This window comes from Saccoglossus kowalevskii, chromosome 20 (assembly GCF_978046115.1).
Source record: "Saccoglossus kowalevskii chromosome 20, keSacKowa6.1, whole genome shotgun sequence".
Classification (NCBI taxonomy): Eukaryota; Metazoa; Hemichordata; class Enteropneusta; family Harrimaniidae; genus Saccoglossus; species Saccoglossus kowalevskii.
The window spans coordinates 13821351-13846867 of NC_140660.1; the positions used below are offsets into that span (position 1 = coordinate 13821351).

Consider the following 25517-nt stretch of genomic DNA (forward strand, 5'->3'; position numbering starts at 1 on the left):
GCCAATTCTGATCTGCTGTACCGAACAGCAGACTACCAATGAGCCCAGCAGTGTACCACTCACATGCCTTGAAGCTTTCAGTAGACTCGCACAGACAAAGGGTTTATCTGAGCGGGCTGCCAGTGTCCTGGCCAGGGTGAATAGTGGTTCCACCAACACAGCCTACATCTCCAAATGCTGGGCATACGTAGTGTAGTGGAAGGGAGGTTGATCCATGCCACCCCACTGTTGGCCAGGTAGCTGATTTTTTCGCCTCTCTGTTTGACGAGTTTGGTTTGTCCTATGCAGCAATTGTTGGCTATAGGTCAGCCTTATCACCCACCATCGAGAAATCTTTGGTGACAAGACTAGCCGATTGTCCTATTAATAGGAGACTGTTTACTGCTTTTCATAATCAGAGGCCAAGACCCCAATCTAGGGAACCACCATTTGTAATTTGTCGGTTGCGTTGTCGGCTCGAAGCGGACCACCCTTTCAACTGCTGGAGTTAGCACCACTGAAATATTTGACGTGGAAGACAGTCTTCCTACTAACTCTTGCCTCTGGAAGGCGTTGCTCTGAGTTAGGGGCCTTGTCTTGGACGTTTGTGCCGCCTTTATGGACAATAAAGCTGTGCTAAAGACACAAATCAGGTTTCTCGCCAAGAACCAAATCCCAGGGCACGATCCACAGTTGATCGTCATCTTCCGTTTGACCAATATTGTTGACCCAGAACATCAGGAGGAGCTTTGAATAGTTATGAGAGACGTACTAGGGAGATGAGGCAAGGCAGCAAAGACATGTTTATGTGTTTTGGCAAGGGTAAGCAGGATAGACTAGCCTCCCTGACAATTCTAGATGGATCACAATGTTTGAGGTTTACGGAGACACCAAGTATGAGTACATGAGGTTCGTGTGATTGCTAAATCATTTGCTCTTGCACATGCCCTCGAACATGTGCTTAGGGCAGGCTTCTGGAGAATGCAAAACGTCTTTATCAATTATTACCTAAGAGACATCCAATCAATTGAGGAAGGTCTTTTTAGGGTGGGTCCAGTCGTTGTGGTCTTGATTGTTGACCCAGCCTGGACGACCACATGGCTCCCTGCACATGGGCGATAGAGCAGTCTTGGCTATAGATTTGTGTGGAGAAGTTTTTCCCCCGTCAGCGTTCCTTGGACATTTCAGGTCTTGCTTTCAGCCTATGCCCTCATGCATAACTGTTTTGCTTGGAGTCCACCATCTCTCCCCATCTGACGCCTTCAGTTCAAAATACTGTAAATCATGTTGAAAAATCGACATGCAATTTTAGCAAATTGTGGTAAAATGAGGTAATAGCGAAATGTTGATTTAGAGAATCTCTCTTGTCATTATTGATTTCCTGTTTTCACAATACTTATCTGTCGCGTGCCAAAACAAATGTCAAAGAAAAACTGTCAAGTGTAATTAGGAAGCGCTCCAGATTTTTATGTTACGGATAACTCTATACAAATCCCCAAGCCTTGGCCATTTTGAACTTATAATAAAGTCATTAGCGACATCTTGAATTAGCGAATCAGTTCTCTCGCTAAATTCACTGAAAAGACATGCTCGCAAAAAAGACATGTTTTACAGTAGTCATTTTGACTGACCGGAGTCTATGGTGGGTAATTGGACGTAGGGAAGTTAACATTAGTCCAAAATTTAGACAACAGCCAAAAATCACAAGTCTGACAACTGTAAAATAAAGTGTTTTAGGATTTTAGTTTGGTGATGCGTAGGGATTTGTGGTGACGAATATTATATGAGGATTATTGAAAGGGGATACAGCAAAGTATACACAAAGGCAATACTGTGATTATTTTGCCTCATGCATAGCAGAGTTGATGTGCCCGTGTACTGCCTGTGTGTATATTAAAATAGCACATGTTTGTGAGGGCAAAATGATGATTTGTTGCCTGTTCAAAATCGTAATATTGCCCGAATGATGATGGACTACTGAGCATGTTACTGCCCGTATATGCATTGCATTGTGGGAAAGAACTTCAAATTCTGTACTACTGAGCATGTTACTGCCCGTATATGCATTGCATTGTGGGAAAGAACTTCAAATTCTGTACTACCGAGCATGTTACTGCCCGTATATGCATTGCATTGTGGGAAAGAACTTCAAATTCTGTACAACTGAGCATGTTACTGCCCGTATATGCATTGCATTGTGGGAAAGAACTTCAAATTCTGTACTACTGAGCATGTTACTACCCATATATGCATTGCATTGTGGGAAAGAGCGTCAAATTTGTGACTACTAAGCATGTTACTGCCCATACATGCATTGCATTGTGGGAAAGAACTTCACATTCTGTACTACTGAGCATATTACTGCCCATACATGCATTGCTTTGTGGGAAAGAACTTCAAATTCTGTACTACTGAGCATGTTACTGCCCATATATGCATTGCATTGTGGGAAAGAGCGTCAAATTTGTGACTACTAAGCATGTTACTGTACATGCATTGCATTGTGGGAAAGAACTTCAAATTCTGTACTACTGAGCATGTTACTGCCCATATATGCATTGCATTGTGGGAAAGAGCGTCAAATTTGTGACTACTAAGCATGTTACTGCCCATACATGCATTGCATTGTGGGAAAGAACTTCAAATTCTGTACTACTGAGCATGTTACTGTCCATATATGCATTGCATTGTCGGAAAGAGCGTCAAATTTGTAACTACTAAGCATGTTACTGCCCATACATGCATTGCATTGTGGGAAAGAACTTCAAATTCTGTACTACTGAGCATGTTACTGCCCATATATGCATTGCATTGTGGGAAAGAACTTCAAATTCTCTACTACTGAGCATGTTACTGCCCATAATGCATTATGGGAAAGATTACCCTTGCATGTAGATTAATCAATGTCAACCATGTGTAAAACAATACATTGTGTCCGAGGTTCTTTTGGTCAATGTGTGTTATGGATAACCACTACTTTATTACACTAACGATGTCAATGTTGCAGAATTGTAAAATAAAACATAGGCAAACCCTATAAAGCTTACTGTTCACGTGTTTACCAGTATGGGCAATAACCCAATATTATACCCAGTGTTCATTCATAAGGACACCAACCAACCATAGCACAGCACAGGCTTGCGATCTGCTGTGACAACTTGTTTTATTACCAGGAACACATACATGTATACGAGGTTATTACGAAAATACCTCAAAGTACTGTTAAATACATTATTTTAGCTGGAATTAATTTTGGGTGTTTTGTATGGAATTTATTTTCACTCATTTTTGATAAAATGAATGTAAAATATAGGAAAAAAGGTACATTCACTGAATTTTATTTTCACTGAATAATTCATTCAGCGAATGTAGCGAAAATTAATTCCAAGCGAAAATAAAGTATTTTACAGTATGCACGAAGACAGTACAGCGGCAGTATCGATCAACGCACATCGGAGGTAGAGTGCATACTTTGAGGTATCATCGTAATCACTTTATTATTATACATCTTTTCCTTCTAAGGATACATCTTAGGAATGCCGAAATCCAAAAAAAAATTAGAACAGAATCAGCGAACTTCTTTGTGTTGAGTCCGGCCAAACCCTGGTGGCAGCCATGTTTGTTTTCATTATTAGAGGACACTTACGCGTGTATTGTTTAATGTCGTATATTTCCCGGAACTCAAACTTGAGTTACTAATTTTGAACGTTAAACAAAATAGAAAATCCATGTTCCTCACAACTCGAAGTTCTGTTAACTAGTAATTAAGCATCGAGTTTCAATGTGGGTGTGGTTTTGCAAAAGTGGGCGGGGCTTCTACAAATATTCAATGTCCGTAACTCGAACATTTCAGCATCTCACTGCATATAGAACGAAGCAAAACCTGTTAATTAAAATCCTAAATGTGCATAAACATACAAGAATCAAACTGTCACTATACCATATGAATAAAGAATACATCACACACGTACCATCAACAGAATACCAAAAACATAGAGCTGTCTGTTCTAATAACTAACATATATACTGTGATGGGTATTCTCTGATCTCTATCAGAAATATAGTTGCAAGCAGCAATGAACGACTTTTAGCCAATCAGAATAATACACAATTCAAGACTTCTGTTACACACAGTCATGCCTGGAATAAATAAGAGACGTTCCTTGGCCTAACTTTAGTACGCATTTTTTCTAAAATGTCGTTTTCACAATATTCCCAGCAGAGAAAACATAGAGGGCGAACTTCCATCATACTAGTATTATGCAAAAGATGATGTAGGGAGATAGCTGATACACCCGGAAAGACGAACATAACTCGGGGATAGGGTACACCATATTCACAAGTGGTCCTATTTAATTATCTGTTGATTAGAACTGACCACATATTTTGACAATCCCTGTATTTGATTAACTCCAAAGGTTTCCTTCGCTCGTATGTACCTCGTATATTCCACATAAAACGACCAGTTAGACGTTCTTGAGCTTATGAATAGAGGTACACCTATAATATAAAAGATGAAAAATAGGGTTAAAGTGCGATAGTCTTCGCGCTGCGCATGTGCGACATTTGTGTTGATAAACATTGATTTTCCCACAATCCAATGCATTCTTCAAATGGAAATCACAAGTATGAGGTTTGACCTGAGCACGACTTGCACTGATTACCGACGGTGAATCCTTTGATACCTTCTAATCACATGAAAATTGCCTAATGTAAGCTTGGAAACGTCTCAGTTCGTACTCGTTGATCTGTGCAACAGTCAAAGTCGCCATCTTTGTTTATATGAGACCCATATATCACGACTACCGCGCTTTAAAGTTTCAGAATTACAAGGCATCTTCTCCAAGTACATTATTTGATATTTGTTTGATATTTTGTTCATTCTAGTGACTAGAATACAAAGTAAGTCTTTGATTTTTGTTTTATCTTGTCTTATCATTCTTCTAAAATAGAACACACAGTGATAAATATATGAAGCACTACGCATAAGGTTTGAAACGTTCGGTAATGATCGGAAAACCAGCTTAATTTCACGAGTTTTGATAAAAAGTGTTAAATTGCGTTTTTTAGAGAACTCTGTAAAGAATGTGATATTTGTTTTTTGATAACAACCACAGGTTCTTTTCACTTCAATAAAGTTAAATGTCTTTCATCAATCCAATTGCAATGATCTCTTTACTTTGGCTTTTAGTTAAATAAATGAATATTTAATTATAGAATCCTAATATCGGTAGAACCATGTAAAGTATCTCACTAATTTTGGTGGGTATAAGCTTTGGAGAAGGACGGCCACATGTTACATTGCATTCATCTCTACTTTTCATTTCATAAATGATTAGATATTTAAACACCAAGTTGATATCATCACATTTTGCTGACAATGCTATTTGGTAATTTGTTTTCCTCAAAATATTCAAAATAAAAGCCATTAGTCAAATTATACAATCAATATGCACAATCTAGACTCACTGTGTTCTATGCACTCAAAGAGTAATTATGCAATGCTTGGTTGTTCAAAGCGAGGGAGTCGTCACCTGCGCATGCATCAGACGACCATAGCGTGTCATTATTTACGTACAAGCGTCTACCCATGAGTTTTTACAGTGTGCTGTTATCGTCGCTTGGGACTCAATTCCCGAGCGTGCGCAATTGACGACCGTCCCACTTTAACTAGATGCAGACTCCAAACGCTTTCTATGAGTAACTACATTCAGAAGTATATAGCATCGAATTTGACAATTTCTTCTTTGCAGCTACATTTGATAACTAATGTTATCACCAGTGATAGAGAAATATTTAAACAAATTGTGGGTCGATCGGTGAATAATCCTCAAACCAGTGACAAGTTTGTTGATAGTATTATCAGACATACAGCTGCACCCTCCAATATGACAAAAAAGTGGTCTATTCGGGTTATGTAACTTGTTATTCGAAAGTAAATGTCCGAAAAAATGTTCAAAAAATAACAAGCAGCATGTCATCTATATTATGTAATTAACAAATTATATGCCTCTGGTGGTCACATGACCCCCTGCATACAATGACTGTATACAGACATTGTCAGCTGCTATTAAACAAACTTTTAAATTTAATCCTTAGTCTATAAGTAGTTGAACGAATTAAGAAATACTTACGTTCAGCCATTTCTTGTTCTATGAGGGATAACACATAATAGTCATTGGTATACTTTCTAAAATCTGGAATTAGTTTAAACAAGTCTTCCAACGTGTAGACTTTAAGAGGAGTGGCTTTGAAGTGTTTGACTATAGACTTAAACAAATAAGAACAAAAGTCGACATTAACTTTTGTATTGGATACAAATATAGAGTCAACTTTAGCTATTGTATTATATAACAATGGGTACAAATATAGAGTCAACATAACCTATTTTAATATATTACAATGGATAAAAATATAGAGTCAACATTACCTATTGTATTATATAACAATGGGTGAAAACAGAGCATTTCAATATATTAAAAATAGGAACACTGATCAATATGTGATTACCCAGATGACTAACAACACAGTTACCAGCATGAGGATTACCAACATGAAGATTACTAAAATGGTGATTACCTAAATGACAACAAGCATGATTTACTAATAGATGATAACCAGCATCATGATAATCATTATGATTACAAACACGATTATTACCAGCATTATTGCCATCTGGATGATTAATAATGTGACGATTACCAACATGATGAGTTACCGAAAGGGTGATAACCAACATGGGGATTACCAACATGATGATTCAGCAAATTGTTTTTTACCAAGACTGTTACGAATATAATCATTACGAACATTATTAGTATTATTATTATTATTATTATTATTAACTTACTTGTTCATAGTTAGGCTTGGCTATATATAGACACTTAATGCTATTAGATTTGGTTATGTTCACAACTCCAGCGACGATAATTGGAATAGCGTCCTGTACGACGTTAAACATTTTCTCTTTCTGGGCTCTATTGCTACTGTACAATCCACACCTGCAAAAAATTATACAAAATGAAAATCCGGTAAAATAATATGCTTACACATTTCTCCAGAAACCAGGAAAAATGTTCGATCGTTGGTTAAGATAGTATGGTAGTTTGCTATCACTTTATTTTTGTTTATGTGAGTGATATGAACAAAATCGTTGAGGTTTTGATTATGGGTGAAATTAGCAATATAGTGGAATGTGTAGAGCACTGTTTTATTAATTCATTCGTCTGGGTATAAGAAGTAAGCTAGCGCGAAATGCAGGTAAAGTTGGAGTTAGCTATGCGTGAGATGGCTAAAATTGAGGCACAGCGTCCAAAATAATCCTAATTTTCAACCAAAATCCAAATACCCCCCCCCCCTCCCCGCTAATAAAGAAATGCTGACATGGATCTATATATTAATCGTTTTGAGATATATGCTGAAAACTGCAGGTGGGTGAAACCTGTTTTGGGTGTAGCGTTTAGTAGGATGTTGCGTGGTAGGGTCTTGATTGTTTATGATGCGCTGAGTCTCGAGGCGACCAGTGATTGGTCTATTGTGATGGCAGCCATTTTTAAAGCAAATAATCTGACTAGTAATGGGTATCGTAATACACAATCTGATTAAAATCTGATGTAGTGTACGGGCTTTAATTATTTTGGCTATAAACTTATTTTAATTTTATTTTTATTACTTTTGTTATTAATGACTTTTTATTTTATTATTTTACATTGATTTTGATTTTGCGATTTTTTTTAATTCCGCCCTACATACATCTGACCCGATGTCTATGTAACGAGATTTCAACGAGACCCACTATCGATGATTTTAGTCAACGAATCACAGACCTCCTTCAGTAGCGCACATTATGACGTCACCGGGCAGAGTCGGTGGCAAACACACTCAAATAAAATGGCGGATTTATAATATACCGACATTAGCGACCGAGAAAACACGGCTTTTCGGTAAGTTTATCATTGTCAAATGCAACGAAAGTCATTTTTTTAATGTTTATATTGTGGCTCGAATGGTTCGAGTTTAGATCGTTATTTTGCGTACTTATTCTGGGAGTGACGATTTTGTTTCCACCGGTTTGACCGAACACCAGTGTCTTTTTCCAGTCGCTTGCCCTGGAGACGGGTGATGTTTTGTTGACGATCGGGTCAAAACCGTCTACGGTATTGAAGCCGTAGCTGTAAATATTCATCAAAATGTATAAACATTTTGTACATTATACAATAACTCTTTATTAAAGTAATTGAGCTGATTTGGACTGGAATAAAATATTTTTTATTTGGAACACATCTCGGGCCGGTGACCGTTATACAATTTAAAATCAGTTTGCATTGTTTACTATAGCTGTTTACAGTGTTCTAATCATTACGACTTACTTTTTTTTGTTTCCATTCTAGATAATTATGCTCAGTGTTTGATGTAAAATTGAAGCGATGACTGAATAAACGAACCTTGGCTGGCGAAAATGTATCAGGATGTGTACACATTTGATGGAAGTGAAAAAATATTCAATGTAATGACAAAACTTGTAAAATGCTGTGGAATTTCTTTTGTAAATAAAAATATACTAGCAATTTTCTATTAATGGTTTATTCAAGTGGGCAAAATATAATGTACAGAAAGATTGCCCGTAGAGTATCGCTACACTGAAAAGTAAGCAACCGACAGCCTGTATAAAAAGGGGGCTGTGATTGGCTGTTACTTACGCGAGATTTGAACAGGACTTACATCGTCGGATCAGATGTATGTAGGGCGGAATTAAAAACAATCACAAAATCAAACTCAAAGTATTAAAATAAGTTTATAGCCAAAAAAATTAAAGCCCGTATCAGATTTTAATCAGATTGCGTAATACATTTTGTAATATCATTCCCTTCAAATATGGGAATGCAAAACAGTTTTTGTGACGGTTGACTCACTATTTAAATCAGTGGATTGAGATGTCGGGTATTGAGATAACACTGGAAGCATTCATAAACTTGATCATATGTGAACCAGAACGATATTTGAGTACCTGTAGCCCAGATGCGTTGGTTCTGGGAACATAACTAGCAGATTGCAGATCAAGTTGGTGAATTTGCGGACCTCAGAAATGAGGCTCGTGATTGCACTGACAAAAAAGCTAAGGCTATTGGCGTATCAAAGGTAAATAAAATGCTTTAAAAAAAATGGTAGCCGTCCAATAGAAAAATAAACCACAGACACAGACATGTACAGGCAGTGGTTGTATACAGTTGAAATGTTTTCGTTGTGGTCGTGTTCATAAACAGGGAAAGTGTTTTGTGACTCATTCTGCAACCGGAAAGAGATTGACTGTTGCAGCATGTGTTCAAGCACCAACTGGTACACGAGCCCAGTCAGATGCTACTATTGTGTCTGCTTGTTTGTTGTAGCCTAATGGAAACAAAACTGCTAACGCTAACGGACATATGTGTGTACGAAACGCCAACACTGTAATTCAATGTTCAGGGGCAGTAGGTGAGGATGGGCGTGCTCGGGTGGCAAATTTTCATATGCCAGTCACTGAGGGTGTTGTGAATGGCCATAAGATCAGGACTTCACAGGATCCTGGCTGCACGGGTGTAGTTATCAGAAAAAAAGTTTGGTACTGCACACACAGTTTAATGGTTCAACTCGTAAATTTGTAATGATCGATGGTTCATTCATGATGGCACCTGAGGCAGATATACATATCATCACACCATATAACACTGACCTTAATAGCAGCATGTATGATTAATCCACAGTAAGAATTGTTGATTGTCAATATCCCTGGGGCTAAGGACCCCAGGACCTCCGTGTGAATCATAATGACAAACATGAGGTTTCTAATACAGTTGGATCAATTGTAATTCCCGGGGACCTGAAGGAGGTCACAGATTGTATGCTCCGAGGGGACAATTTAGCTGAGCAGACTGTTGTTAAAACTCAGAATATTTTGGTAACTCCTGGAGAGGTGCGCAAGACACAGTATAGTGATCCTTTGTTTTGTGCGGTCACCCTAATTGGCTAAATCCCAGGTCAAAATAACATCAGGGAAGTCTAATGTTAGTAATTTCTTTAAGAAGAAGGGTATATTATACCGCCAGTTTTATTCCCCCATTTAAACATGGGAGAAAAGTTAGTCAACTGGTGGTACAGACTCAATTTCGACTTGAAATTATGAGACTTGGCCTTGACTCTATTTTAGCAGGTCGCCTAGAAACACAAGACAAGTTTACTGGCCGGGAATGCACATTGATATTAAAAGATGCTGCCAATCATGTGACATCTGTCAACGTACCGCACTTAAGGGTCAGATTGCAAATAAGTCATTATGTATCATGCTACTTATTACAATTCCATTCAACAAGGGGTTATGGACGTCGACGTAGTGGGGACAATCCAACCACGGTTACCGTGATCCAACCTATTACTCTTAGTGGGTACCAGTATATTTTGACAGTAGTGTACTATGATACTGCTGATGTTGTGGCTGAAACCTTGATAAATATCTATACCTGAGTTGGGATTCCCGAGCAAGTCCTTACTGATCAGTGCAGACAGTTTGAGGTTGTGATGGAGGTGGCTCGTTTGCAGTCTATACGCAGACTTGTTACTGATGTGAACGTTTTAATGGAGTACTTAAAACGATGCTTAAATGTATGTGTACTGAGAAGCTCAAGGACTGGGCCACTATCTGAATCCATTGTAGGGAAGCACCTTAGGCAAGTTTAGGTTTTTTTCCATTTGAACTTTTGAGTGGCAGGACTGTGATAGATCCAATGACCAGATTGAGGACGAAGGATATTTCAAGCGCCGAGGTGAAAACCAATTATGAATATGTAATTGATTTAAGAAATCGGTTGGAGAGTACTTGCCGATTAGCACAGCATTAATTAAACAAATCTAGTGCCATGTATAAGCTACATTTTGATAAACGTGCAAAGATTAGATCAGTTGTCGTATGTGATTTGGTTCTGCTATTGCTTCCTACATCCAATGATGAACTGAGGTTACAGTGGCAGGGACCATACGGAACGAGTGAGACAGGTAGACTATCGGATAGACAAAGATGGCACCCAAAAGCTCTATCATGCCAAATTGTTGAATAAATGTGAATCTCATGAACAGACAAAAACTGACATTGATGGGGATGCTTTGGGTGCACTGATTGAGTCACAACCTGATGGTCATGATATAGAGGGGCCGGAACACGGGTACACTGACATTGAGGATGTGTGCTGAGCTAAAAGTTAACTAAAATCGGCAAAAATTATATTTTACGATTCGGACACAGCTCATAATCGATGAATGAGTAAATCATTTTTTAGCTCCACTGTCGACTTTGTCATATGAGTGATTGTCCGTCGTCCGCCGCCGTCGTCCGTTGTCTGTGTCATTGTTTTACTTTTTTGACTTCTATTTGAAAACTACAAGCCTGAATGCTTTGATACTTGGTATATATGTACCTTGGGTAGACCTCTCTTAGGTTTGTTCATTTCATGTTGATATCTTCAATTCTCTAATTTTGGGGAATATTTTTGTCATTTTTGGTAAAAAGTGATATTTTCGACTTCTTGTTAAAATCCGCAAGTGCAATTGCTTTGATATTACACATATAGGTACTACATGCGGACCTCTCTCAGATTTGTTCATTTTGTAATGATATCTTTAATTCTCTAATTTTGTGAATATTTTTGTCATTTTTGGTAAAAAGTGATATTTTCGACTTTTTGTTAAAAACCGCAAGTGCAATTGCTTTGATATTACATTAATAGGTACTAAATGTAGAACTCTCTCAGATTTGTTCATTTCGTGATGATATCTTCAATTCTCTAATTATGGTGAATATTTTTGTCATTTTTGGTAAAAAGTGATATTTTCGACTTCTTGGTAAAAAACACAAGTCCGATTGCTTTAATAGTATCTATATAGGTACTACATGTAGACCTCTCTCAGATTTGTCCATTTTGTGGTGATATCTTCAATTCTCTAATTTTGATGAATATTTTTGAAATTTTTGGTAAAAAGTGATATTTTTGACTTCTTGTTAAAAAACAAAAGTTCAATTGCTTTGATATTACATATATAGATACTAAATGTAGACCTTTCTCAGATTTGTTCATTTCGTGATGATATCTTCAATTCTCTAATTTTGGTGAATATTTTTGTCATTTTTGGTAGAAAGTGATATTTTCGACTTCTTGTTAAAAAAAGTAAGTCCGATTGCTTTGATACTATAAATATTGTTCATTTTCTAATGATGTCTTCAGTTCTTTAATTGAAATGTGCATTGCTAACAGCGGAGCTATCTCAGCCGATAGGCTGCTTGTTTAGAATAACGCAGACATTTTACAATGAAGTTGGTATACTATACTAAAAATAAAACATCACCAAAGTCTTGTATATCTCGAGATTTTGCACAGTCCACTCCATATACCCAATCGCTGAGCAGGTGCTCATGTGTATAGGTCGAGAGTTACGCAAAATCTCGTGCTATACCCGCTTTCGTATGGAGTTTATTGCTACAATATATATAAAAGTTTTCACAAACGTTTCGCCAGTTTTGTTCCTCCAGTGCATCACGGCAAAATGTCCATCACAAATCTTGTTTACAATAAGCTGTGCGATATCCCGGATGTACTTAGCTCTGACAAGATACCGGTCAACCAATTTATTCACCCGAGTCTTATCCTCCATGTCCATTTCATACGGGATAACGGCGATGCACTGATATGATGCAGATATCGTCTTGAAATCGACCTCCTTCATTGGAATCCTCTCCTTCGTTATAGGGATACGCGGGAATCGATTACGGGGTTGATTTCCGACTGTGTATTGGAAAGACAATTGATAAATTAATACCCGATATGTTATCATGGCAGTCCAGTGTAAAAAAAGGCAGTGTAATAATTATATGTGATCCATACTACTGTAAAACATGTCTTTTTAGCGAGGGAACTGATTCGCTAATTAAAGATGTCGCTAATGACTTTATTATAAATTCAAAATGGCCAAGACTTGGGGATTTGTATTCAGTAATCCGGAACATAACAATCTGGGGCGCTTCCTAATTGCACTTGGCAGTTTTTCTTTGTTTTTACCGAGGTGATAACTGTGCATTTGTTCTGGTCAGCGACAGACAAGTATTGTAAAAACAGGAAATCAACAAGGACATGAGAGATTCGCTAAATCAACATTTCGTTGTTACGTCATGTTACCACAATTCGCTAAAATTGCATGTCGCTTTTTCAACAAGTTTTACAGTAAATAATACAATTCGCGCAAAACGGTTTCATACAAGCACATTGAACTTTTGCCATTACGACTGAATACTAGTAACACAAAACCCGCCAATATCCCTGCGTGTCGGTGGATTTACACTATATTTCTGGTATTATTCTTAGGGATTTATGATTTTAAATATTTCCAGTAATTTTAGCTGCCAGCTAAAAACGCAAGTGTTATATAAAGCCACAAGTTCTCTCAACTAGTCTAAATACAACAAAAAAGTTTACAATTTTTGTTAAAGGGCCCTAAGGGCTTGAATTGACTTCAAAATTAGTAATTTTGTAAATTACGTAGATTTGCGAACAGTTTGAAGGCCGTTTTGTGGTGTTTGTCTTTTTCTTGTATTCCAGCTTCCTCTGTCTGTTAGTCCGACTCACCACTGATAACAGACTCCACAACATTTGATATACGATTTGTCTGAAATTGGACGTGGTCAATTGATTGGTCACATTTTTAATGAGTAAATTATTCTATTCATGTCATGCAAACACCATTATTTCCATAAGTTACCGGATTTAAACAAAATCCCAATCAACGCCATCGCCAATCGAGTCTCACAGACCCTGACTCTATAGAGTCAGATCAATTCTATATTTCGCTTGGATTGACCACACAATGAGCGGAAAGTTAAAGGACGGTGGTCGTCGCGCAGCGCGTGTTCAGATTTCTTGTAAATAAACAATGTATTTTACACGCGTTGTATACGTCGCCATGAGTCCCATATCGAACTGGACGCGGCGCGACGACCACTACCCTTTAAACACCGGCAGAGCGGGAAGTTTGTTTTCGTTTTAAATGTCTGTATCCGAGAACTCGAATGTTTCGCTGCTTGGTGTAAATTCGTGGCCGGGCCGGCAAATTCAGTTCACCTCGTTTGACTCTCGTAGGAATACCGACATCGGTTGATGAATCTGTAGATACCACACACGCTATTCAAGCAGGTTTGCATAATAGACCATTTTCCGTACACTGCGAGAATCACGCGTTATGCGTGAAATCGAAGTAAAAACAGGACAAACAAAGGTCATAGCGTAGTAGTGGCGTCAAACATCGCGTGGGATTCGACAAACGCGAAAGTATTTTGGGGACATTTCCATGCTTAATAATGTGCTGTCCACATTTGATGATAGGCAATTTCGATTAAGTGAGGGTATTCGGAAGCAATATTCCTCTGTCGAAGATCGGTCGGTCGATGTGAGTTACGAAATAAAGAAATTCTAGTTCAAAATCAAATCGTTCGATTTTTGCGGCAGACGTTCGACGCGCGTTTTTCATACATCTCGCGAGATCTCGCAATTGTACGGAAAATCCCCTATTTGAATACATTTATGCAGTATTTTAGGGTTTGACGCAAGTTGTCTGATCGACAGTAGACATCAGGATATATACAAAAATATTTCTGGAAATTCGTTCCGACAAAGGAGTAAATTAGTTCGGGAATTGCTATTTCGTAGTATATTTCTGCTGCCAACGCGTCAAAATATCGCACTCCAAATCCATTCGCCTCCGCACGTAAAAATATCCTATCGCCGACTTGTTGAAGGTAAAAGTTCTGGTTTAAGCGGTTTACCTACCTACCTACCTACCTACCAACCTAACTACCAACCTTACCTACCTACCTACCAACCGTCAAAACAATCACAACACTGCTATATTAATTTTACATTGATTCACTGCGACCTCGAAAACGTAACAACCACAAAATACAATAACTGATTCTGTGGCGTTGGAATCGTCCCCAAGTTGATAAATATGGCCATGAAATTTATTGATTATTTGACTGGCTGACCTTTGGTGTTGACATCGACCGAGGGTTGAGGTACACAAATTTATAGTTGGCGGGAATTGTACAGCAAATGTATTGCTGACTATTTTCAGTAGCGCAATAGAGAAACAGACAGAGGAAGCTGGCGCGGCGTAGTTCTGTTGTAATTGCGCCATACCACGTGACAACAAAATAGCCAATCACATTACAGAATGTGGCTCTGGTGTGACGTGGAAACCTGGCTAGGATTAACTATTGTGTATTAACATTCTAAAGTACCGTCAAGATATCTGAGTGACGGATAGCTCCTTAAAACATCGAACTTTACATATGGCTTTCCATTCGGATCCTCTATCATTTCGATGACACCTGGCATGAGTCTGTCCTCGCACAACACGTTCGCCTCTGATGGCAAAATAACGGGTATGCATTGTCTCAGGCGTTCTAAATCGAAAGTGTCCTCAAATTTCTTGTCTGGAGATTGACCTGGTGTCACTTGTGTCCTGTGGTCCTTAAAAGGTACCGCCATTATTCCCGTGTTGTGATAGATAGCTAAGGCTACGGCCCATCTAACCTTCTTGTATGACGTGCTTGGACCAGTACTGTGATAGTGTGGTAGGATGTAGCTCACGTTTCTAATCGAGCTACAGTTCTCCTTTTGCGTGACGTTACCGACCCTCTGTGAACAACAATGAGAAAAAACAATGACAGTTTAACATGTCGATTTGCGTAGTTGTTATCTGAAAGCTTCATGCATCGAAAGTGAATATCCATTACGGGAACAACACGCTAATAACCTAGCCACAAAAAAACCGAGTTGCTGAGGCAGTTATTCGGGTGCGATAAAATCTCGACGTCATGTGGAGTTTGTTTACTTGTTTTGATATGGGCCGTAAAAAGTTAGATATGCTAGATTAGAAGGCAATGCCTAAGACGAAGTACTCATAAATACTTTCTTGCGCGTGGAACTATTTTTTGGTTTTTCACGATGTGTTCTTTATATACTCTATAATTATGATAATAAACATATACTGTTGAAAATGTTATTTAGTTTAGAGCTCCGTGGAGTTTTCTTTAACGTCATATTTTAACATGAGTATTCAATCTGGAACGGCCTCTTCACTTCGCTCTTATGCGTAGGGATATGCAAATGTGACCTTTATGCAGTCTTAGTCCTATAAAAACAACTGGTGTCAAGTTGAATTTTCAGTTACGGCATTTCGTCGAAATTTATAGGAGCGTACATGATTTGTTAATTTTTCCCGTAATTGTATCAGTATGACCACTTCCACGTATGAACGGAAAGACGTCATCGAGGCAGTTACGTTGATAGTGCGAATCGATGGGCGGTCGCCAAAGTACGAAAAATCCACGCAGACATTAACACGGAAGTGACTTTTCCAGGGTGGTCGAAACGTTATGATGTGTCTCTCTAACCTGGTGCGCCAGAAAACTCCTGTAACTGAGAGAAAGTAAAATACTTGTACTCTTTTATTGTTCTAAGAATTATTTTTAATGATCACGAAAAATGTGTATGATTTCTGTACGATCGTGATATAGTAACACAAACGCGCACTCCACGTGATTTTCTAAACTGGCAGGTCAATCAATGTCTAAAAGTAGTTTCAGTCAGTACACATGTGTTTACACATTGTTACGTGGCATAAGATAACAATCTTTATAAATAATTAAATAAGACTAATGTCCTGATCATAAACTGATAACCAAGCGAGGAACTGGGGTACATTCTTTTAATGGGTTGTTCCCGTAATGCCATGCGCGAGATATGCGACTCGTATGAACAACGATGGCGACTTTAAATGTTTCGTCATGAAAATAGTTCCACGAGTAAAGCTATGCCAAACATTGGTAACTACTCGCCCTTACTTGGTGTAGCGTGAACACGACTATAGTTTCCCTCAGTTTTAATGAATGTGTGGATCAGACATCGAACGATGTTGATAAATTATGAAAATATAATAAATAAATGATAATATAGATTAAATGTTTAAGCAGTGGTCAGCAAGTTACAAACGGAGTGGCAGGTCTCAGCAATCATGGCCATATCGCACAGGATCGTGAGAACTGTGAACTTGCGATCTTAGTAATCGACTAAGTATATGAGATCATAGTAATGGGTTCCTATGGATCTTGAAAATCAAATCAAATTGACAGATTGTGAGACACGTCAACACTAATTTATATGACACTTCATGTGTCTTTAGTCAAGTATTCCAGGGAGCATTTCACTGTCAAAAACGATGAAAATTCGCAAACAAACTGTACCTCAGGCTATTGGTTGAGACTCCCCTAAGCAGTGTAACACAGTTACCTCTACATGTGCAACATTTATACATTTGGTTGTACGGAAAAGTCTCGTAGTTGAGTTTGTGTTGTTTTCTCGACTTCAGCTGTTTTCACCGGCTCTTTTCCCAGCGTTCCACAGGAACTCAGGCAGAGCCCATATAAATACATGTACAGTTCGTATCTTACCAACATAGAACGTTCTGTGACGTAGTTCTGCTCCGACGATAACCACACAACTAATACATTAGTGACATTGCACTACACATAGTTGACATACATTGACCAATTCGTTACAATATGTTTTTTTAGTGCATGACTATTCGTTGCTGACGATTATGTTGCCATAGTGGGAGATGTATTCCAAAAGCACTATCAATTTACATAGACCATAAAAGGAAACGACAACCCTGACCCCGTTAGGAGCTAGTGTCATGAATTTGTTTTCGCGTATCTGTTAACCGACTTAATTAGCTGATTATTAGCGAATCGCTGTGTCATGTCTGTCATCGTTTAGGTCTATTTGAAGTTTTGGACGGAACTTGGCTCAGTGATTTGGAACTAATTACCAGATAACCGTCGCGATTTTGACAGTTGGTATTCATAGTTATTAATGTAGTGAACGATTAATCAAAAGATATGACGTATTCAGTACTTAGTGTGATTGGCTTTATGATTGAAGGTTACACCCTAGAGTCTTTTACTGTTTTGTAATTGGTTAGAGTTTTGAAAATGAATAAAGAGAGTTTGAGTTGGTCTTGGCGAATACTCCACGATAGACGCAGAAGAGAGAGAGTGCAGTCCTGGAGAGTCGAGAGTCCAGTCTTGGGGCGAGCCTTGACGTAGTCCAGTCTTGGGCGAGTCTTGGTTCAGCCTTGTGAGAGTCTTGGGTACTTTTCCCCAGGACGCTGTGTCTTATAGAGTGCTCCAAAAGATCGACTAAGACGAGAGTTGAAACGTATTTCGTTGTGTGTGTCTTATTTGACTGTAAAGTTAAAGTGACTTTCCCGATCCCGTACCTCAAGGGGACGCGATAGAGAGACGAGACGAGATTCCCCCCTGACAAGTGTGGAGACTCCGAGGAAAAGAATTTTCCCCTGATACTAGCATCTTTGGCAGCCAAGGACCATTTATTCAGCCGAAGCGTCGCCATTAAACCTTTGGCAGATTTCACCACGATTTACTGTATGTCGCACGCCCTCAAACGATTATAAAATTCACCTTGGCTCATTTGCATCACCCAATCAGAACCCACAAAAGAAATTACACATTCCTTGGTAAAATTAATATGACGGAATAAAAAAAAAACGTTTTGCTAGCTTTTTCTTTGAACGAGCTTACTGATCATCAAAAGAAAGAGTTTAGTGCTGTATCTGAGGAAAACGAAGTGTTTGTTGCAAACACAGTCCCTCGACTGTGTTGCAACATTAGTACCTTCCATGGTTACAACGAAGACCGACTCGGAATCGGGCCAGTCGATATATTTCGACAGTTTTGTCAGTTTACTAAAACACAATTTACACAAATATTTAGACATTCCATCGTCCTCATTAACTTACCCACAAACAATTTTCAACGTTGGAATAAGACATTTTTGAAAACGTGTAAACTAATATAGACCTTCTGTTCTTGAGTCGCGGTGAATCAGCGAAAAGCCAACACGCCGCCATTGTTTTAATCTGTGATGAGCTCCCCGATCTTCACATTTATAATACAGCAACTCTGATTGGTGGCGCCAGCTCCTTAGCGCGCCCAATCAAATGATTTAGCTGCAGTGAAATACAGCTTTTCCTAACACGATGGGTGCTAGAGACTCATGAGTTTTTTGTATTCTCTCAACCACTGTTACTCTTACCGATTTATTTACACCTGTGGGCGAGATGGCTAGATATAGAGAATAATGATTGAGAGGCACAGACTAGTCACGTATTTATCGCACCCTCGACGAGATCAAGGCGACCGTTAGTGTCCACTCTTAACGCAATGAAATCCTACTGAGATATGTTAGTAACTTGATTGGCTCAATCTCTCGATATTTTGTGAGATTTGAAGTCCGCCATATTGGATTTTAGGTACACACGGAGTGGTATCATTGGCACAGTGGAGTTCAGAAATGGTACAATTCTGCCATTAAAGCGCGGTAGTCGTCGCGCTGCGCATGTGCGAGATATATGGGTCTCATATAAACAAAGATGGCGACTTTAATTAGGTAATTTTCATGTGATTGGACGGTATCGAAGGAGTCACCGGCGGTAATCAGTGCAAGTCGTGTACAGATCAAATCTCATACTTCTGATTTCCATTTAAAGAGCGCATTGGATTGTGGGAAAATCAATGTTTATCAACACAAATGTCGAACATGCGCAGCGCGACGACTACCGCGCTTTAAACTGCCATTGAACATACCAAACAGTTTCAGTCAGGTAATATTTCATTGAAATCACAATGACTGCCACTTGGCGAGATCTGTTTTTTTATCAACTTAAAAATGGAAGTGCTGCTTCAAACTACAAACATGTCCCAACACTTGTTTTAATTATGTGTTTTCGCAGGTTATCTGCACTCTTGTGCCAAAAGTGTCCAACGTCTGAAATTATACTAAGTGTCTGAATTATGCTTAGGACACATCTACGTATCAAGCATGTCTCGGACACAGTAACCAGACATGTTTCAGACCTTTCCAATTTCGGTAAGGTTAAAGCGCGGTGGTCGTCGCGCAGCGCGTGTTCGAATTTCATGTAAATAAACAATGTATTTCACACACGTTGTATACGTCGCTATGAGTCCCATATCGAACAGGAGGCTGCGCGACGACTGCCGCCCTTTAATGTCTACTGACATAAAAAAACGAACATACGATACCTTAGTTGATTCTGGAACTGGTGTCATATTAACATGTTTGTCCTGTTTGTGCACAACCGCTTCTTTCTTTGTCTTATCTAGCGACTTCGTCGGGCCCATTGATATATTTGCTCGAAATGGGATTACGAGGGTCCCATCGTCTTTGTAATTGCTAACTGACGGAGATGGTATATTTATTTGGTCATTCCGAGAATTCCAAAGTAGATTAAACATTACTAAAATTAGGAACACCACCAGCAACACAAATTTTGAAAATATAGTGAGTGGCGACCTGTGAATAATAAAATCAATACTTGAATGAAACAAATGCAAATTAAAGGGCGGTAGTCGTCGCGCTGCGCATGTGCGACATTTGTGTTGATAAACATTGATTTCCACACAATCCAATGCGCTCTTCTAATGGAAATCGTGAGTATGAGGTTTGACCTGGGCGCGACTTGCACTAATTACCACCGGTGACTCCTTCGATACCTTCCAATTAACTAACAAATACCTAATTTAAAGCTTCGTAACGTCTCAGTTTGTACTCGTTGAACAGTCAAATTCGCCATCTTTGTTTTTATGAGACCCATATATCTCGCGCATGCGTGGCGCGACGACTACCGCCCTTTAAACATTGATCAGGGCATGCATTACTCAATACAATGGAAGCATAGAAAGTATGATGATGTAGTGTTTTTAGTATAACATTGCTTTTTATGCGGCCTATCCTAATCAGTAGATAGTTTAAACACAGGCTATTTATAACGAACTAAACATATATATTTGTATGACGTAATTACTTACTTTGACATGGTGACGTATAATCTGTGTTAATATATAATATATACTTCATTTACCCTGGTGAATAAACAATATTTAAATCTTATTTAAATTTTGTCAGTACAGTTTTATATCATCTGACTGTAAGGCCGTCGCTGATTGGCTGCTGAGCTGGAATGACAATTTTTGATTTCAAATACCCCAGGAAATGTTCTATGTTCTTCGTGTAATTATGGGTTCGTATTTAAGGGATTTTTCCACACAAAAACGACGAATTCAGCCGAATTTTGTTCTGTTATTTAGTTTTATGCTGCATTCAAGATGGCGTCCCCCATATAGTAAATATCGTATTTATTTTATTCAATTTGACAACATGAGGACGCTCGTTTTATAGGTGGATAAAAGCCAAACTTAGTAATAGTAAAGCCATGAAACTAATTTGTAGTGATCATGATGTAAACGTGATACACGGTACAGTAGATTTTGGTAACGAGTCATAACAATTTGTGGTTGTATAGGGTTAGAATGGCGCACTGACTTGTAACCTGCATTAAAAGCCTTTAGTCAGCATGCCAATACATTTAAAACATGCAAATTAAAGTAAGTAAGGTTGGTTGACTTTATTTTATTCAACAAACAGATAGATACGTGGTTTACCCGACTTTATAAGCATACACAATCAATGGTATACCTTGAATGTTCTACTTCCGGGTCATAACTGCAGATCGAAGGTTACCTCGCAACATACGACGCGATTTTCTAGACAGCAGGGCGATTTTCAAGTAACCGACCGATTTTTGTGTTCATGTAGAGAAGCGATTTCCATGTAGCGGAGCAATTTTCAAGTAGCCGAACGATTTTCAAGTAGCGGAACGATTTTCAAGTAGCGGCACGATTTTCATGTAGCGGAGCAGTTCTCAAGTAGCCGAACGATTTTCAAGTAGCCGAGCGATTTTCAAGAAGCCGACCAATTCTATATATGGGCCACAGTATGTACATGAAAGCATTTCAGTTGAGAAGGCCGAAATCGTTAACGAGTCGTCGATGGGTTTGATATTGACCCCGCCTCCAAATCTCACCTTCACCAGGAACTACTAGTATGCCATGCGGTACAGTGGAAAATTTGTGCCATAAATATTGGATGTTTATTTCTTGCGTTATATGGGGCGATGTGTGTGCGTACTGTCTCAATATTTGGTCAACGCATCCTTACATGGTTTACAGTATATAAATATAAATTATTTATTACAGAAAGGTGACACACTAATCCACTTAAAGTGCCTGTGAAATGGCTGCTATTTTCACGCCTAAAATTATTTTTTATGTTTCTAAGCATAAATATTTTTTTTTAAGTGAAAAAATGTGTTTAAACTCAGTCTACGGAAACTTTATTTTTGCGTATTTTAAAACGAGGCTCCTCATTAGCTTCTCATTTGCATACAGAAATTCCCCTTGTGACGTCAGAAAGGGAAGTCGCTGGGCAGCTTGCATTGCCGATACGTGTAAATAAGGCAAATTTCTTGTGCTGTTTTCTCGTCTTTGACTAAATTGCCACTTATGTACTTGTTCGTCGAGGAAGAATGGACCATAATGAACACATAGTATCAAGTTTGTTGCATGGGGTTGAGTCAGATGTGAAATATGTCCGGTCTGGTGTAGCTAGTCACCGTGGTGTTACCGTCACCGGAGCACGTTTGTACACTGTCGCTGGACTCCGGCATTGGACAAAATCAAATTTGACGGCTGAATCGTCTTGTTATTTAGCAGGATACTAGACACTATTGATTTATAAAATAAAGAAATAATTTTAAAAAAAAACGACAAAACACAGTTACTAAATAAATGACTGCCGCGTTGTAATGGGTGAACGCGTCGGTTCATGAGGGGGACAAGTGCGTGAATGGCGGCGTTTAATTGGATAACAAAAATAATTGAGAGCGACTCACATACAGACAAATTCAGAGTGGATTTAGCGTGATTTTCATGATTATGACATATTAAAAAAGTACATTTGACAGCTCAAGCCCGGATTCTTATTCCGTAAATTATTACGCCGATCAAGCTGCAAGTAAAGGCAACAAACGTGTGAATTCGACATTCAACACCAATAACCGAACAATTCAGACAATTTTAGCCTGCGAAAATGAAAAAAGCCTGAGGGCTGCGTAATTTCCTGTTTGTCCGACGCTTCGTTTTCGTGTCATTATCAAAGTTACTGCTACCTTTTACATAACACGGGTGGTCTCTATAAAGCGATAATCGGGATCGCAAAAAAATCAAATCATTTGAAACACATACTCGACGTCTCTCTTCCTTCTGAAATCCGTCTCAGTGATCATGGGCTGGTTCGGAATCTATTTTTTCGAAAACGTTTTGTATTGTCGGCGTTTCTCGTTAAAACCTAGTTGTTTTGTCATGGACAAGGACAGTTTTTCACACACACACACAAAAAAAAGAATCTGTGGTGAAGTGGACACTGCATATGACGCTGTTAGGAGGAAGTCCACCCCAACCTTTTCTCGTTATTTTCACGGCTGTCGTCCACCGATTTCGCACCTTCAGATCGATTGGAAACGTGTAAATACTTACACTATGACTATACGCAATACTGCAACCGCCCACAACACAACGTTTAACCATCATAAATGTTTGTTGTGAAAACAACTTCTAAATATTCGCTCTCTCAAAAATAAAATTAAACAAACAAAAGATACGCCGATTAAAAAAATGTATATCGTTTAAAAGTACAGTTGTACGTTGAATGACACAGTGATATAAAAGTACGGCTCAGGGGTATGGCTTCCTCTCATATTTTTGCATTTGGTGGCGCACTTTCGGCGAGAGTCGGAAATCCGGAAACAGTCGACCGTTTCAGGATAGGTGGGCGTGGCTACAGCACGGGAAATATCTCAAATTTACTTGGATACGAGTAATCATTTTCAGCAAAAAAATAAATAATTGCCCATTTCAGTGGGGCACAGATCTAAAATGGGAAGCGTGTGGGTGGGCATTGCACAGGCACTTTAAAATGCAACATCTGCTAATTCCATTTAGAACCAGTCACCATGCCTAACACAGACGTATTCATTTTACAATGGAAAAAATACACAGTCACTCGCCACTCTTTAACGGGTTATATTAATTATTTTTTTTTCCTTTATTTTTAGGAACTCTGACAGGTTTTGTAGAAAATATTGTGCGTTAGACTGAATACGGATAATAAGCAATGCTGAGATCGTGAATGCCCCCGCGGGGGGTGGGTGAAAAATACATTTAAATTGTCTAATGGGGACGTGCCTCTGTAACGGTCTCGTTTTTTGGATTTTAGGTATAAGTATCGGTCTTATTTCTGGTCAAGATAGTATAAATATTAGTGATATTTTTCCGATTTGGAATACTTATGTAATGTGACAGAGGTGTTTTATGGTCAAAATACATATTTAATCAATTTAATATACAATGCAACTGTTGGCTTACATGTTCTTCTATTAGAGATGCTCTTCTAATAGAGCAAATATGGTAACTGTTTTATTTGGAATAAACAGTAGTGACAGAAATGGTACTTTGGTATAAATATGGGTATAGATTTTGCCACTATCCTGGTATAAAAATGGCCACACTTTTGAGCACTCAGGGGCACCTCCATACCCAGCTATGTATCAACTGCCCACCCCCGGGCGTGAGTGGTGTCCATTCATTGGAAGTTATCAATAGAAACCCGCAGAAAATATACATACATCTGACAATCAATCAATTAAGGATTTCAATTCTAAACACGACCCGTTGATCTATGTATACATCAGCATGGCCGCATCACGTGCGTGGTTTTAACTAGTCACGGAGCGGATTACTAGTACATTACAATTATTGCGTTCTGCAAGTAACAGTTGAAGACCACAACTCAACCGAGTACTCAAATATGCACACCCCAAAGAGTACCGAAATATAAAATATATACATACCTGTTTTCTGCGTGTTTATCAACCACGAACTGAAACTAACTTAATCTAACTATATAATCTGAATTATAGAAACAGCTGTACGTAATACGTGTCGATTTTGATACACAGAATATTATGATTAGGTCACATCGCGCGTTATTCATACAAATTATAATTTTTTCACAATTGTACTGTTGTATTTTTATTTTAATTCATGCATTCCATAGAAAGTAAGGCAATGTGCGCAACGCGTCTTATTAGATATTGTTGAAAAACAAAAATGGAAGCAAATAACCACTTTAACTTTACACACTTTATTTGCATCGTTTCGCTCACGTACAAGCTTCGTCAGGTCTAAACAAAAAGATAAATAAATGAATCAATAAATATGTATGGTGTTAGTACTTGCTCTTCTACTTGTATTAGATATCGTATACAATGCATGCAATGAATTGAGGTTAAAAGAACAGTCAAGCCAAACAATATAATGCTGTTTAAGAAAAAGAGCTCCACAAATGTAGAAGAACGCAATTTACATTTTTTTTTACATTACATTCACTTTTCATTCTCTAGATATTCAACTTTTCATCAGTATTATGTAGTCCACCATCTTTATTCTCCAGCACAGGACTGTGGGT

The 25517-nt window shown here is 38.5% G+C and overlaps 1 protein-coding gene across 1 annotated transcript; it reads right to left on the minus strand.

Moving 5' to 3' along the window:
* Positions 1–2920: 2920 nt before the first annotated feature.
* On the minus strand, positions 2921–24947 carry LOC144350012 (uncharacterized). Its single transcript, XM_085494206.1, has 8 exons — positions 24901–24947; positions 20963–21016; positions 20177–20447; positions 15290–15689; positions 12509–12785; positions 6830–6980; positions 6114–6249; positions 2921–4479 (listed from the first exon to the last, which is right to left on the minus strand). Exons 2-8 carry the CDS (start codon positions 20968–20970, stop codon positions 4328–4330), a joined length of 1395 nt encoding a protein of 464 aa, XP_085350332.1. The 5' UTR covers positions 20971–21016; positions 24901–24947; the 3' UTR covers positions 2921–4327.
* Between the last annotated feature and the right edge of the window lie 570 nt (positions 24948–25517).